This window comes from Ascaphus truei, chromosome 21, assembly GCF_040206685.1.
Source record: "Ascaphus truei isolate aAscTru1 chromosome 21, aAscTru1.hap1, whole genome shotgun sequence".
Taxonomy (NCBI): Eukaryota; Metazoa; Chordata; class Amphibia; order Anura; family Ascaphidae; genus Ascaphus; species Ascaphus truei.
The window spans coordinates 27,838,106-27,850,778 of record NC_134503.1 but is presented as its reverse complement, the minus strand read 5'-3'; the positions used below and the strand labels follow the sequence as shown (position 1 = coordinate 27,850,778).

At 43.7% G+C, this 12,673-nt stretch overlaps 1 protein-coding gene across 3 annotated transcripts in view; it reads left to right on the top strand.

Moving 5' to 3' along the window:
- Positions 1 to 12,673, top strand: part of LOC142472350 (protein Niban 2-like) — a 33,208-nt gene that overhangs the window by 17,211 nt on the left and 3,324 nt on the right. For all 3 annotated transcript variants that reach the window (XM_075579413.1, XM_075579414.1, XM_075579412.1), the window contains exons 4-6: positions 10,449 to 10,565; positions 11,776 to 11,883; positions 12,403 to 12,514. In XM_075579413.1, the coding sequence (XP_075435528.1) occupies positions 10,449 to 10,565; positions 11,776 to 11,883; positions 12,403 to 12,514 (337 nt within the window). The remainder of the gene's footprint in view (positions 1 to 10,448; positions 10,566 to 11,775; positions 11,884 to 12,402; positions 12,515 to 12,673) is intronic.

The window sequence follows — 12,673 nt, the reverse complement described above, 5'->3', positions numbered from 1 at the left end:
AACTTCCAATAACGTGACGGTAATTATGTCTTAGTGTTACTCCCATCCAGGCCCTATAACTTCCAATAACGTGACGGTAATTATGTCTTAGTGTTACTCCCATCCAGACCCTATAACTTCCAATAACGTGACAGTAATTATGTCTTAGTGTTACTCCCACCCAGACCCTATAACTTCCAATAACGTGACGGTAATTATGTCTTAGTGTTACTCCCACCCAGGCCCTATAACTTCCAATAACGTGACAGTAATTATGTCTTAGTGTTACTCCCATCCAGGCCCTATAACTTCCAATAACGTGACGGTAATTATGTCTTAGTGTTACTCCCATCCAGACTCTATAACTTCCAATAACGTGACGGTAATTATGTCTTAGTGTTACTTCCATCCAGACCCTATAACTTCCAATAACGTGACGGTAATTATGTCTTAGTGTTACTCCCACCCAGACCCTACAACTCCCAATAACGTGACGGTAATTATGTCTTAGTGTTACTCCCACCCAGACCCTACAACTCCCAATAACGTGACGGTAATTATGTCTTAGTGTTACTCCCATCCAGACTCTATAACTTCCAATAACGTGACGGTAATTATGTCTTAGTGTTACTTCCATCCAGACCCTATAACTTCCAATAACGTGACGGTAATTATGTCTTAGTGTTACTCCCACCCAGACCCTACAACTCCCAATAACGTGACGGTAATTATGTCTTAGTGTTACTCCCATCCAGACCCTATAACTTCCAATAACGTGACGGTAATTATGTCTTAGTGTTACTCCCATCCAGACCCTATAACTTCCTATAACGTGATGGTAATTATGTCTTAGTGTTACTCCCACCCAGATCCTATAACTTCCAATAACGTGACAGTAATTATGTCTTAGTGTTACTTCCATCCAGACCCTATAACTTCCTATAACGTGATGGTAATTATGTCTTAGTGTTACTCCCACCCAGATCCTATAACTTCCAATAACGTGACAGTAATTATGTCTTAGTGTTACTCCCACCCAGATCCTATAACTTCCAATAACGTGACGGTAATTATGACTTAGTGTTACTCCCATCCAGATCCTATAACTTCCAATAACGTGACAGTAATTATGTCTTAGTGTTACTCCCATCCAGACCCTATAACTTCCAATAACGTGACGGTAATTATGTCTTAGTGTTACTCCCATCCAGACCCTATAACTTCCAATAACATGACGGTAATTATGTCTTAGTGTTACTCCCATCCAGACCCTATAACTTCCAATAACGTGACGGTAATTATGTCTTAGTGTTACTCCCATCCAGACCCTATAACTTCCAATAACGTGACGGTAATTATGTCTTAGTGTTACTCCCATCCAGACCCTATAACTTCCAATAACGTGACGGTAATTATGTCTTAGTGTTACTCCCATCCAGTCCCTATAACTTCCAATAACGTGACGGTAATTATGTCTTAGTGTTACTTCCATCCAGACCCTATAACTTCCTATAACGTGATGGTAATTATGTCTTAGTGTTACTCCCATCCAGATCCTATAACTTCCAATAACGTGACAGTAATTATGTCTTAGTGTTACTCCCATCCAGACCCTATAACTTCCAATAACGTGACGGTAATTATGTCTTAGTGTTACTCCCATCCAGACCCTATAACTTCCAATAACGTGACGGTAATTATGTCTTAGTGTTACTCCCATCCAGACCCTATAACTTCCAATAACGTGACAGTAATTATGTCTTAGTGTTACTCCCATCCAGACCCTATAACTTCCAATAACGTGACGGTAATTATGTCTTAGTGTTACTCCCATCCAGACCCTATAACTTCCAATAACGTGACGGTAATTATGTCTTAGAGTTACTCCCATCCAGACCCTATAACTTCCAATAACGTGACTGTAATTATGTCTTAGTGTTACTCCCATCCAGACCCTATAACTTCCAATAACGTGACGGTAATTATGTCTTAGAGTTACTCCCATCCAGGCCCTATAACTTTCAATAACGTGACGGTAATTATGTGTTAGTGTTACTCCCATCCAGACCCTATAACTCCCAATAACGTGACGGTAATTATGTCTTAGTGTTACTCCCATCCAGACCCTATAACTTCCAATAACGTGACGGTAATTATGTCTTAGTTTTACTCCCATCCAGACCCTATAACTTCCAATAACGTGACAGTAATTATGTCTTAGTGTTACTCCCATCCAGACCCTATAACTTCCAATAACGTGACGGTAATTATGTCTTAGAGTTACTCCCATCCAGGCCCTATAACTTTCAATAACGTGACGGTAATTATGTGTTAGTGTTACTCCCATCCAGACCCTATAACTTCCAATAACGTGACGGTAATTATGTCTTAGTTTTACTCCCATCCAGACCCTATAACTTCCAATAACGTGACGGTAATTATGTCTTAGTGTTACTCCCATCCAGACCCTATAACTTCCAATAACGTGACAGTAATTATGTCTTAGTGTTACTCCCATCCAGACCCTATAACTTCCAATAACGTGACGGTAATTATGTCTTAGTGTTACTCCCATCCAGACCCTATAACTTCCAATAACGTGACGGTAATTATGTCTTAGTGTTACTCCCATCCAGACACTATAACTTCCAATAACGTGACGGTAATTATGTCTTAGAGTTACTCCCATCCAGACCCTATAACTTCCAATAACGTGACTGTAATTATGTCTTAGTGTTACTCCCATCCAGACCCTATAACTTCCAATAACGTGACGGTAATTATGTCTTAGTGTTACTCCCATCCAGACCCTATAACTTCCAATAACGTGACGGTAATTATGTCTTAGAGTTACTCCCATCCAGACCCTATAACTTCCAATAACGTGACTGTAATTATGTCTTAGTGTTACTCCCATCCAGACCCTATAACTTCCAATAACGTGACGGTAATTATGTCTTAAACGAGTTACTCCCATCCAGGCCCTATAACTTTCAATAACGTGACGGTAATTATGTGTTAGTGTTACTCCCATCCAGACCCTATAACTTCCAATAACGTGACGGTAATTATGTCTTAGAGTTACTCCCATCCAGGCCCTATAACTTTCAATAACGTGACGGTAATTATGTGTTAGTGTTACTCCCATCCAGACCCTATAACTCCCAATAACGTGACGGTAATTATGTCTTAGTGTTACTCCCATCCAGACCCTATAACTTCCAATAACGTGACGGTAATTATGTCTTAGTTTTACTCCCATCCAGACCCTATAACTTCCAATAACGTGACGGTAATTATGTCTTAGTGTTACTCCCATCCAGACCCTATAACTTCCAATAACGTGACAGTAATTATGTCTTAGTGTTACTCCCATCCAGACCCTATAACTTCCAATAACGTGACGGTAATTATGTCTTAGAGTTACTCCCATCCAGGCCCTATAACTTTCAATAACGTGACGGTAATTATGTGTTAGTGTTACTCCCATCCAGACCCTATAACTTCCAATAACGTGACGGTAATTATGTCTTAGTTTTACTCCCATCCAGACCCTATAACTTCCAATAACGTGACGGTAATTATGTCTTAGTGTTACTCCCATCCAGACCCTATAACTTCCAATAACGTGATAGTAATTATGTCTTAGTGTTACTCCCATCCAGACCCTATAACTTCCAATAACGAGACGGTAATTATGTCTTAGTGTTACTCCCATCCAGACCCTATAACTTCCAATAACGTGACGGTAATTATGTCTTAGTGTTACTCCCATCCAGACCCTATAACTTCCAATAACATGACGGTAATTATGTCTTAGTGTTACTCCCACCCAGGCCCTATAACTTCCAATAACGTGACAGTAATTATGTCTTAGTGTTACTCCCATCCAGGCCCTATAACTTCCAATAACGTGACGGTAATTATGTCTTAGTGTTACTCCCATCCAGACCCTATAACTTCCAATAACGTGACTGTAATTATGTCTTAGTGTTACTCCCATCCAGACGGTAATTATGTCTTAGTGTTACTCCCATCCAGACCCTATAACTTCCAATAACGTGACGGTAATTATGTCTTAGTGTTACTCCCATCCAGGCCCTATAACTTCCAATAACGTGACAGTAATTATGTCTTAGTGTTACTCCCATCCAGACCCTATAACTTCCAATAACATGACGGTAATTATGTCTTAGTGTTACTCCCACCCAGGCCCTATAACTTCCAATAACGTGACAGTAATTATGTCTTAGTGTTACTCCCATCCAGGCCCTATAACTTCCAATAACGTGACGGTAATTATGTCTTAGTGTTACTCCCATCCAGACCCTATAACTTCCAATAACGTGACTGTAATTATGTCTTAGTGTTACTCCCATCCAGACGGTAATTATGTCTTAGTGTTACTCCCATCCAGTCCCTATAACTTCCAATAACGTGACGGTAATTATGTCTTAGTGTTACTTCCATCCAGACCCTATAACTTCCTATAACGTGATGGTAATTATGTCTTAGTGTTACTCCCATCCAGATCCTATAACTTCCAATAACGTGACAGTAATTATGTCTTAGTGTTACTCCCATCCAGACCCTATAACTTCCAATAACGTGACGGTAATTATGTCTTAGTGTTACTCCCATCCAGACCCTATAACTTCCAATAACGTGACGGTAATTATGTCTTAGTGTTACTCCCATCCAGACCCTATAACTTCCAATAACGTGACAGTAATTATGTCTTAGTGTTACTCCCATCCAGACCCTATAACTTCCAATAACGTGACGGTAATTATGTCTTAGTGTTACTCCCATCCAGACCCTATAACTTCCAATAACGTGACGGTAATTATGTCTTAGAGTTACTCCCATCCAGACCCTATAACTTCCAATAACGTGACTGTAATTATGTCTTAGTGTTACTCCCATCCAGACCCTATAACTTCCAATAACGTGACGGTAATTATGTCTTAGAGTTACTCCCATCCAGGCCCTATAACTTTCAATAACGTGACGGTAATTATGTGTTAGTGTTACTCCCATCCAGACCCTATAACTCCCAATAACGTGACGGTAATTATGTCTTAGTGTTACTCCCATCCAGACCCTATAACTTCCAATAACGTGACGGTAATTATGTCTTAGTTTTACTCCCATCCAGACCCTATAACTTCCAATAACGTGACAGTAATTATGTCTTAGTGTTACTCCCATCCAGACCCTATAACTTCCAATAACGTGACGGTAATTATGTCTTAGAGTTACTCCCATCCAGGCCCTATAACTTTCAATAACGTGACGGTAATTATGTGTTAGTGTTACTCCCATCCAGACCCTATAACTTCCAATAATGTGACGGTAATTATGTCTTAGTTTTACTCCCATCCAGACCCTATAACTTCCAATAACGTGACTGTAATTATGTCTTAGTGTTACTCCCATCCAGACCCTATAACTTCCAATAACGTGACGGTAATTATGTCTTAGTGTTACTCCCATCCAGACCCTATAACTTCCAATAACGTGACGGTAATTATGTCTTAGAGTTACTCCCATCCAGACCCTATAACTTCCAATAACGTGACGGTAATTATGTCTTAGTGTTACTCCCATCCAGACCCTATAACTTCCAATAACGTGACGGTAATTATGTCTTAGAGTTACTCCCATCCAGGCCCTATAACTTTCAATAACGTGACGGTAATTATGTGTTAGTGTTACTCCCATCCAGACCCTATAACTTCCAATAACGTGACGGTAATTATGTCTTAGAGTTACTCCCATCCAGGCCCTATAACTTTCAATAACGTGACGGTAATTATGTGTTAGTGTTACTCCCATCCAGACCCTATAACTCCCAATAACGTGACGGTAATTATGTCTTAGTGTTACTCCCATCCAGACCCTATAACTTCCAATAACGTGACGGTAATTATGTCTTAGTTTTACTCCCATCCAGACCCTATAACTTCCAATAACGTGACGGTAATTATGTCTTAGTGTTACTCCCATCCAGACCCTATAACTTCCAATAACGTGACAGTAATTATGTCTTAGTGTTACTCCCATCCAGACCCTATAACTTCCAATAACGTGACGGTAATTATGTCTTAGAGTTACTCCCATCCAGGCCCTATAACTTTCAATAACGTGACGGTAATTATGTGTTAGTGTTACTCCCATCCAGACCCTATAACTTCCAATAACGTGACGGTAATTATGTCTTAGTTTTACTCCCATCCAGACCCTATAACTTCCAATAACGTGACGGTAATTATGTCTTAGTGTTACTCCCATCCAGACCCTATAACTTCCAATAACGTGACAGTAATTATGTCTTAGTGTTACTCCCATCCAGACCCTATAACTTCCAATAACGTGACGGTAATTATGTCTTAGTGTTACTCCCATCCAGACCCTATAACTTCCAATAACATGACGGTAATTATGTCTTAGTGTTACTCCCATCCAGACCCTATAACTTCCAATAACATGACGGTAATTATGTCTTAGTGTTACTCCCACCCAGGCCCTATAACTTCCAATAACGTGACAGTAATTATGTCTTAGTGTTACTCCCATCCAGGCCCTATAACTTCCAATAACGTGACGGTAATTATGTCTTAGTGTTACTCCCATCCAGACCCTATAACTTCCAATAACGTGACTGTAATTATGTCTTAGTGTTACTCCCATCCAGACGGTAATTATGTCTTAGTGTTACTCCCATCCAGACCCTATAACTTCCAATAACGTGACGGTAATTATGTCTTAGTGTTACTCCCATCCAGGCCCTATAACTTCCAATAACGTGACGGTAATTATGTCTTAGTGTTACTCCCATCCAGACCCTATAACTTCCAATAACATGACGGTAATTATGTCTTAGTGTTACTCCCACCCAGGCCCTATAACTTCCAATAACGTGACAGTAATTATGTCTTAGTGTTACTCCCATCCAGGCCCTATAACTTCCAATAACGTGACGGTAATTATGTCTTAGTGTTACTCCCATCCAGACCCTATAACTTCCAATAACGTGACTGTAATTATGTCTTAGTGTTACTCCCATCCAGACGGTAATTATGTCTTAGTGTTACTCCCATCCAGACCCTATAACTTCCAATAACGTGACGGTAATTATGTCTTAGTGTTACTCCCATCCAGCCCCTATAACTTCCAATAACGTGACGGTAATTATGTCTTAGTGTTACTCCCATCCAGGCCCTATAACTTCCAATAACGTGACGGTAATTATGTCTTAGTGTTACTCCCATCCAGACCCTATAACTTCCAATAACGTGACAGTAATTATGTCTTAGTGTTACTCCCACCCAGACCCTATAACTTCCAATAACGTGACGGTAATTATGTCTTAGTGTTACTCCCACCCAGGCCCTATAACTTCCAATAACGTGACAGTAATTATGTCTTAGTGTTACTCCCATCCAGGCCCTATAACTTCCAATAACGTGACGGTAATTATGTCTTAGTGTTACTCCCATCCAGACTCTATAACTTCCAATAACGTGACGGTAATTATGTCTTAGTGTTACTTCCATCCAGACCCTATAACTTCCAATAACGTGACGGTAATTATGTCTTAGTGTTACTCCCACCCAGACCCTACAACTCCCAATAACGTGACGGTAATTATGTCTTAGTGTTACTCCCACCCAGACCCTACAACTCCCAATAACGTGACGGTAATTATGTCTTAGTGTTACTCCCATCCAGACTCTATAACTTCCAATAACGTGACGGTAATTATGTCTTAGTGTTACTTCCATCCAGACCCTATAACTTCCAATAACGTGACGGTAATTATGTCTTAGTGTTACTCCCATCCAGACCCTATAACTTCCAATAACGTGACTGTAATTATGTCTTAGTGTTACTCCCATCCAGACCCTATAACTTCCAATAACGTGACTGTAATTATGTCTTAGTGTTACTCCCATCCAAACCCTATAACTTCCAATAACGTGACGTTAATTATGTCTTAGTGTTACTCCCATCCAGACCCTATAACTTCCAATAACGTGACGGTAATTATGTCTTAGTGTTACTCCCATCCAGACCCTATAACTTCCAATAACGTGACGGTAATTATGTCTTAGTGTTACTCCCATCCAGACCCTATAACTTCCAATAGCGTGACGGTAATTATGTCTTAGTGTTACTCCCATCCAAACCCTATAACTTCCAATAACGTGACGGTAATTATGTCTTAGTGTTACTCCCATCCAGACCTTATAACTTCCAATAACGTGACGGTAATTATGTCTTAGTGTTACTCCCATCCAGGCCCTATAACTCCCAATAACGTGACGGTGATTATGTCTTAGTGTTACTCCCATCCAGACCCTATAACTTCCAATAACGTGACGGTAATTATGTCTTAGTGTTACTCCCATCCAGACCCTATAACTTCCAGTAACGTGACAGTAATTATGTCTTAGTGTTACTCCCATCCAGACCCTATAACTTCCAATAACGTGATGGTAATTATGTCTTAGTGTTACTCCCATCCAGGCCCTATAACTTCCAATAACGTGACAGTAATTATGTCTCAGTGTTACTCCCATCCCAGACCCTATAACTTCCAATAACGTGACGGTAATTATGTCTCAGTGTTACTCCCATCCAGACCCTATAACTTCCAGTAACGTGACAGTAATTATGTCTTAGTGTTACTCCCATCCAGACCCTATAACTTCCAATAACGTGATGGTAATTATGTCTTAGTGTTACTCCCATCCAGGCCCTATAACTTCCAATAACGTGACAGTAATTATGTCTCAGTGTTACTCCCATCCCAGACCCTATAACTTCCAATAACGTGACGGTAATTATGTCTTAGTGTTACTCCCATCCAGACCCTATAACTTCCAATAACGTGACGGTAATTATGTCTTAGTGTTACTCCCATCCAGACCCTATAACTTCCAATAACGTGACGGTAATTATGTCTTAGTGTTACTCCCATCCAGACCCAATAACTTCCAATAACGTGACGGTAATTATGTCTTAGTGTTACTCCCATCCAGGCCCTATAACTTCCAATAACGTGACGGTAATTATGTCTTAGTGTTACTCCCATCCAGGCCCTATAACTTCCAATAAAGTGACGGTAATTGTGTCTTAGTGTTACTCCCATCCAGATCCTATAACTTCCAATAACATGACGGTAATTATGTCTTAGTGTTACTCCCACCCAGGCCCTATAACTTCCAATAACGTGACAGTAATTATGTCTTAGTGTTACTCCCATCCAGGCCCTATAACTTCCAATAACGTGACGGTAATTATGTCTTAGTGTTACTCCCATCCAGACCCTATAACTCCCAATAACGTGACGGTAATTATGTCTTAGTGTTACTCCCATCCAGACCCTATAACTTCCAATAACGTGACAGTAATTATGTCTTAGTGTTACTCCCATCCAGACCCTATAACTTCCTGTAACGTGACGTTATTATGTCTTAGTGTTACTCCCATCCAGACCCTATAACTCCCAATAACGTGACGGTAATTATGTCTTAGTGTTACTCCCACCCAGACCCTATAACTTCCAATAACGTGACGGTAATTATGTCTTAGGCCTCGGTCCCGCTGCGCTCGGTGGTGCTTCGGGAGGAGAGGCTTCGGGGAGCGGGGAGGAGTATGTGTGTGCCTGAGTGCGTGCGTGCCTGTCTGTGTGTGCCTGAGTGCGTGAGTGCCTGCCTCTGTGTGTGTGTGTGTGTGTGTGTGTGTGTGTTGCTTTAGTTACCCGAGCCGTGGAGGGAGGGGGGGGAGAGTAGCGGGTCCCTCCGCTCAAGCCACGCCCCCCCTCCCGCTCAAACCTCCCACTCCCTCCAGCCCCGGCTCCCTACAGACCGCATATCGCGGTCTGTGTCTGTCAGCGCCCCGCCTGTCTGCAGTGCGGGCGCGCTGACTCTGGGAGCGGGGCCTTAGCCTTAGTGTTACTCCCATGCATACCCTATGACATGCAGAAACGTTAAGTCCCCTCGTTACCCTTAATGGGCTTGCGTGGCTATGTGATGTTATAATGCCCCGTGCGCATGTGATTATCATTACCGGCCGCTGCTCTTTACGGGAGAGACCCTTTCTGGCGTGACATTGCTGTCCTTAGAAGACGCACACTTGGTGTTGGCGTGACGCTCAGCGCCTCCGCGGAGCTTAGTGTACCTGGGCCCGGGTCTGTAAGAATGGTAGCGTTAACCCTGGTTTGAGCAGAAGAACTTGGTCTATAACAGGAGTGGCCACCAAGGTGTCAGGTTTTCAGGATATCCCCTGCTTCAGCACAGGTGGCTCAGGCAACAACTGGGCCACTGATCCAGCCACCTGTCCTGAAGCAGGGGATAGGCTTCAACCCTGACCTCTTGGTGGCCGTTCAGGACTGGAGGTGACCACTCCCGGTCTATAAAGAAGAGACCTCCACCCTGTGACCCTCCCCCTTTTCTCTCCAGCAAACCGATAACGCCGTGTACACGCTGGAGCAGCTGGTGCACCAGGAGCTGAGCAAGTCCGAGGGGGGAGAGGACCTGTGCAAAGACATCCAGCGCGTGCTGGAACGAGTGCTGAAGGTGAGAGCGCGGAGGGGTGGGGAGCGCGGAGGGGTGGGGAGCGCGGAGGGGTGGGGGGAGCGCGGAGGGGTTGGGGGAGCGCGGAGTGGTGGGGGGAGCGCGGAGGGGTGGGGAGCGCTTTGCAGCGAGCGTGGAACCCCCGCTGTTAAATGTCCCGTTGTTTCTATAGATTGCTCCGGCATAACGGAACGCCGCGTCCTAGTCCGTGCACACGGACAAAACACGCTTATTTAGAAAATAGACTATTGTCGTGTGGATGATCGCATGTAGGAGTTTTCTGATCCTTATTGAGTGGTGTAAAATCCTGACTCTCCTCTCTCCAGACATTAACGTCTCTCCCCTTGTCTCTCTCGCTACATCATGGTGGTATCAAGATGGGCTTCTATCTCGGCTTAACTGCTGTCTGTTTATCCAGACAAAACTACCCCGTCAGCCACCTTAACTTTAAGTACTATGTCCTACCATGGTGTTTACATACAGTATGTTGTACCACTGCTGTCACAGTATCTCCCTGGGAACATATAAGGAACTCCAGCTTTCTATCATGACATGATTACCTCGGCATATCATCAGGTGTCAATGGCGACTGTCTGCCTCCCGCTGCCCTTTCCTCTAACCTCTCAGAACGCCCATAGGCCTCGTCTCTCAGCTGGGACCTACAGTTATCTATAGTCACTCGTGTCGGCCGAAACAAGGCAGCTCAAGCAACTTAAAACCAAAGTCTAACCCGTGTGTCTGTTCTGGTTGTTAGAATAGGTTAACCACAGCTCTCTTACGTAAAATACCTCACAGGTAACTGAATCTGGGAAGATTTGGCATTAGAAGTTCTAGAAAAAAAGCTTCAGAGCTCATTCCAGTGTTAAAATAAATTCAATATATCTCCTTATGTTTGTAAGACATATATTTTCCACAATTGTCCAGTAATCACCATTCATATGCTGACATTTTAGAGGCAAGGACAATTCCTTACACCCATTTACCGTTATCGCTGAGTCATTTACCCAGAATCCTCCAGTGCTGACCAACGTGGGCATAGAATAGCATGCCATAGGTGGGGGTGATGTAAGGTACGAGGTGCTGCGATGAGGGGGGGGGGTCTCTCCACTGTAAATATGAGGCCCTAGAAATGCCATGCAAGCAGAAGTGGGGTTTGGGACTTGTTTCCCTCCTGCCCCTCCCCCTCCCCAATGTCCTGTGTTCGTCCCGTCAGAAATACGATTATGACAGTAGCAGCGTCCGGAAGAAGTTTTTCCAGGAGGCTCTGCTCCAAATCCTCATTCCGTTCCTACTGAAGAAACTGGCGCCCACCTGCAGAGGGGTGAGAATAATGGGGGGGGGGGAGAGAATAGGGGAGGGAAAGAAGAGAGTTGATGGGAATGAGATAATTGGTGGGAGGGAGAGAATAGGGAGGGGCGAGGAGAGAGGAAGAGAATGGGGGTTGGGGGAGTGAATGGGGGGGAGGAGAGATAGGCGAGAATCGGTGGGAGAGAATGGGGGTAATAGAGAGGGAGAGAATGGGGGGTAGGGGGCAAGGCGAAAATTGATGGGGGAGGAAGGGAGAGGCTGGTAGAAGAAGGGGAGTGAGAAGGGAATTAAGGAAGGGTGGGTGGAGTAAGTGAGGGTGAACTGTTAAGAGTGATGTTGGTGCAGAGGTGAGAGGAGGAACAGAATATTTTAAAGGGGAAGAGGGAGGAGACCAAGGAAGGAGAGGACAAAAAGTGTTAGGGGAGAGAGAGCAGGAGGGTAGAGGTTACAAGAGGGGGTGGCGGGTTAGAGTGGTTGTGTGCTATTGCCCTTCCCTAATCTTGCACCCCCCCCCCCATCCCTCTCCCCACAGGAGTTGCCCCGGTACCAGGAGCTGATCTTTGAAGAGCTGTCACGCTACGTGCTGGTGGAGAACACGTATGAAGAAGTCGTGTTGCAGACGGTGATGAGGGACATCATGCAAGGTAAGGGGGAAGGGGACGCAGTGTATGTGCGCGGGGCGGGGGGGGCTGTGAAGGGGAGACGCTGTACCGGGGAGGTGAGGGGACATTGTGTAGGGAGAGGAGACACTGACGGGGGGGGGGGGGGGGGGGAGGACGAGAAAAGAACCCGGATAGTGGGGG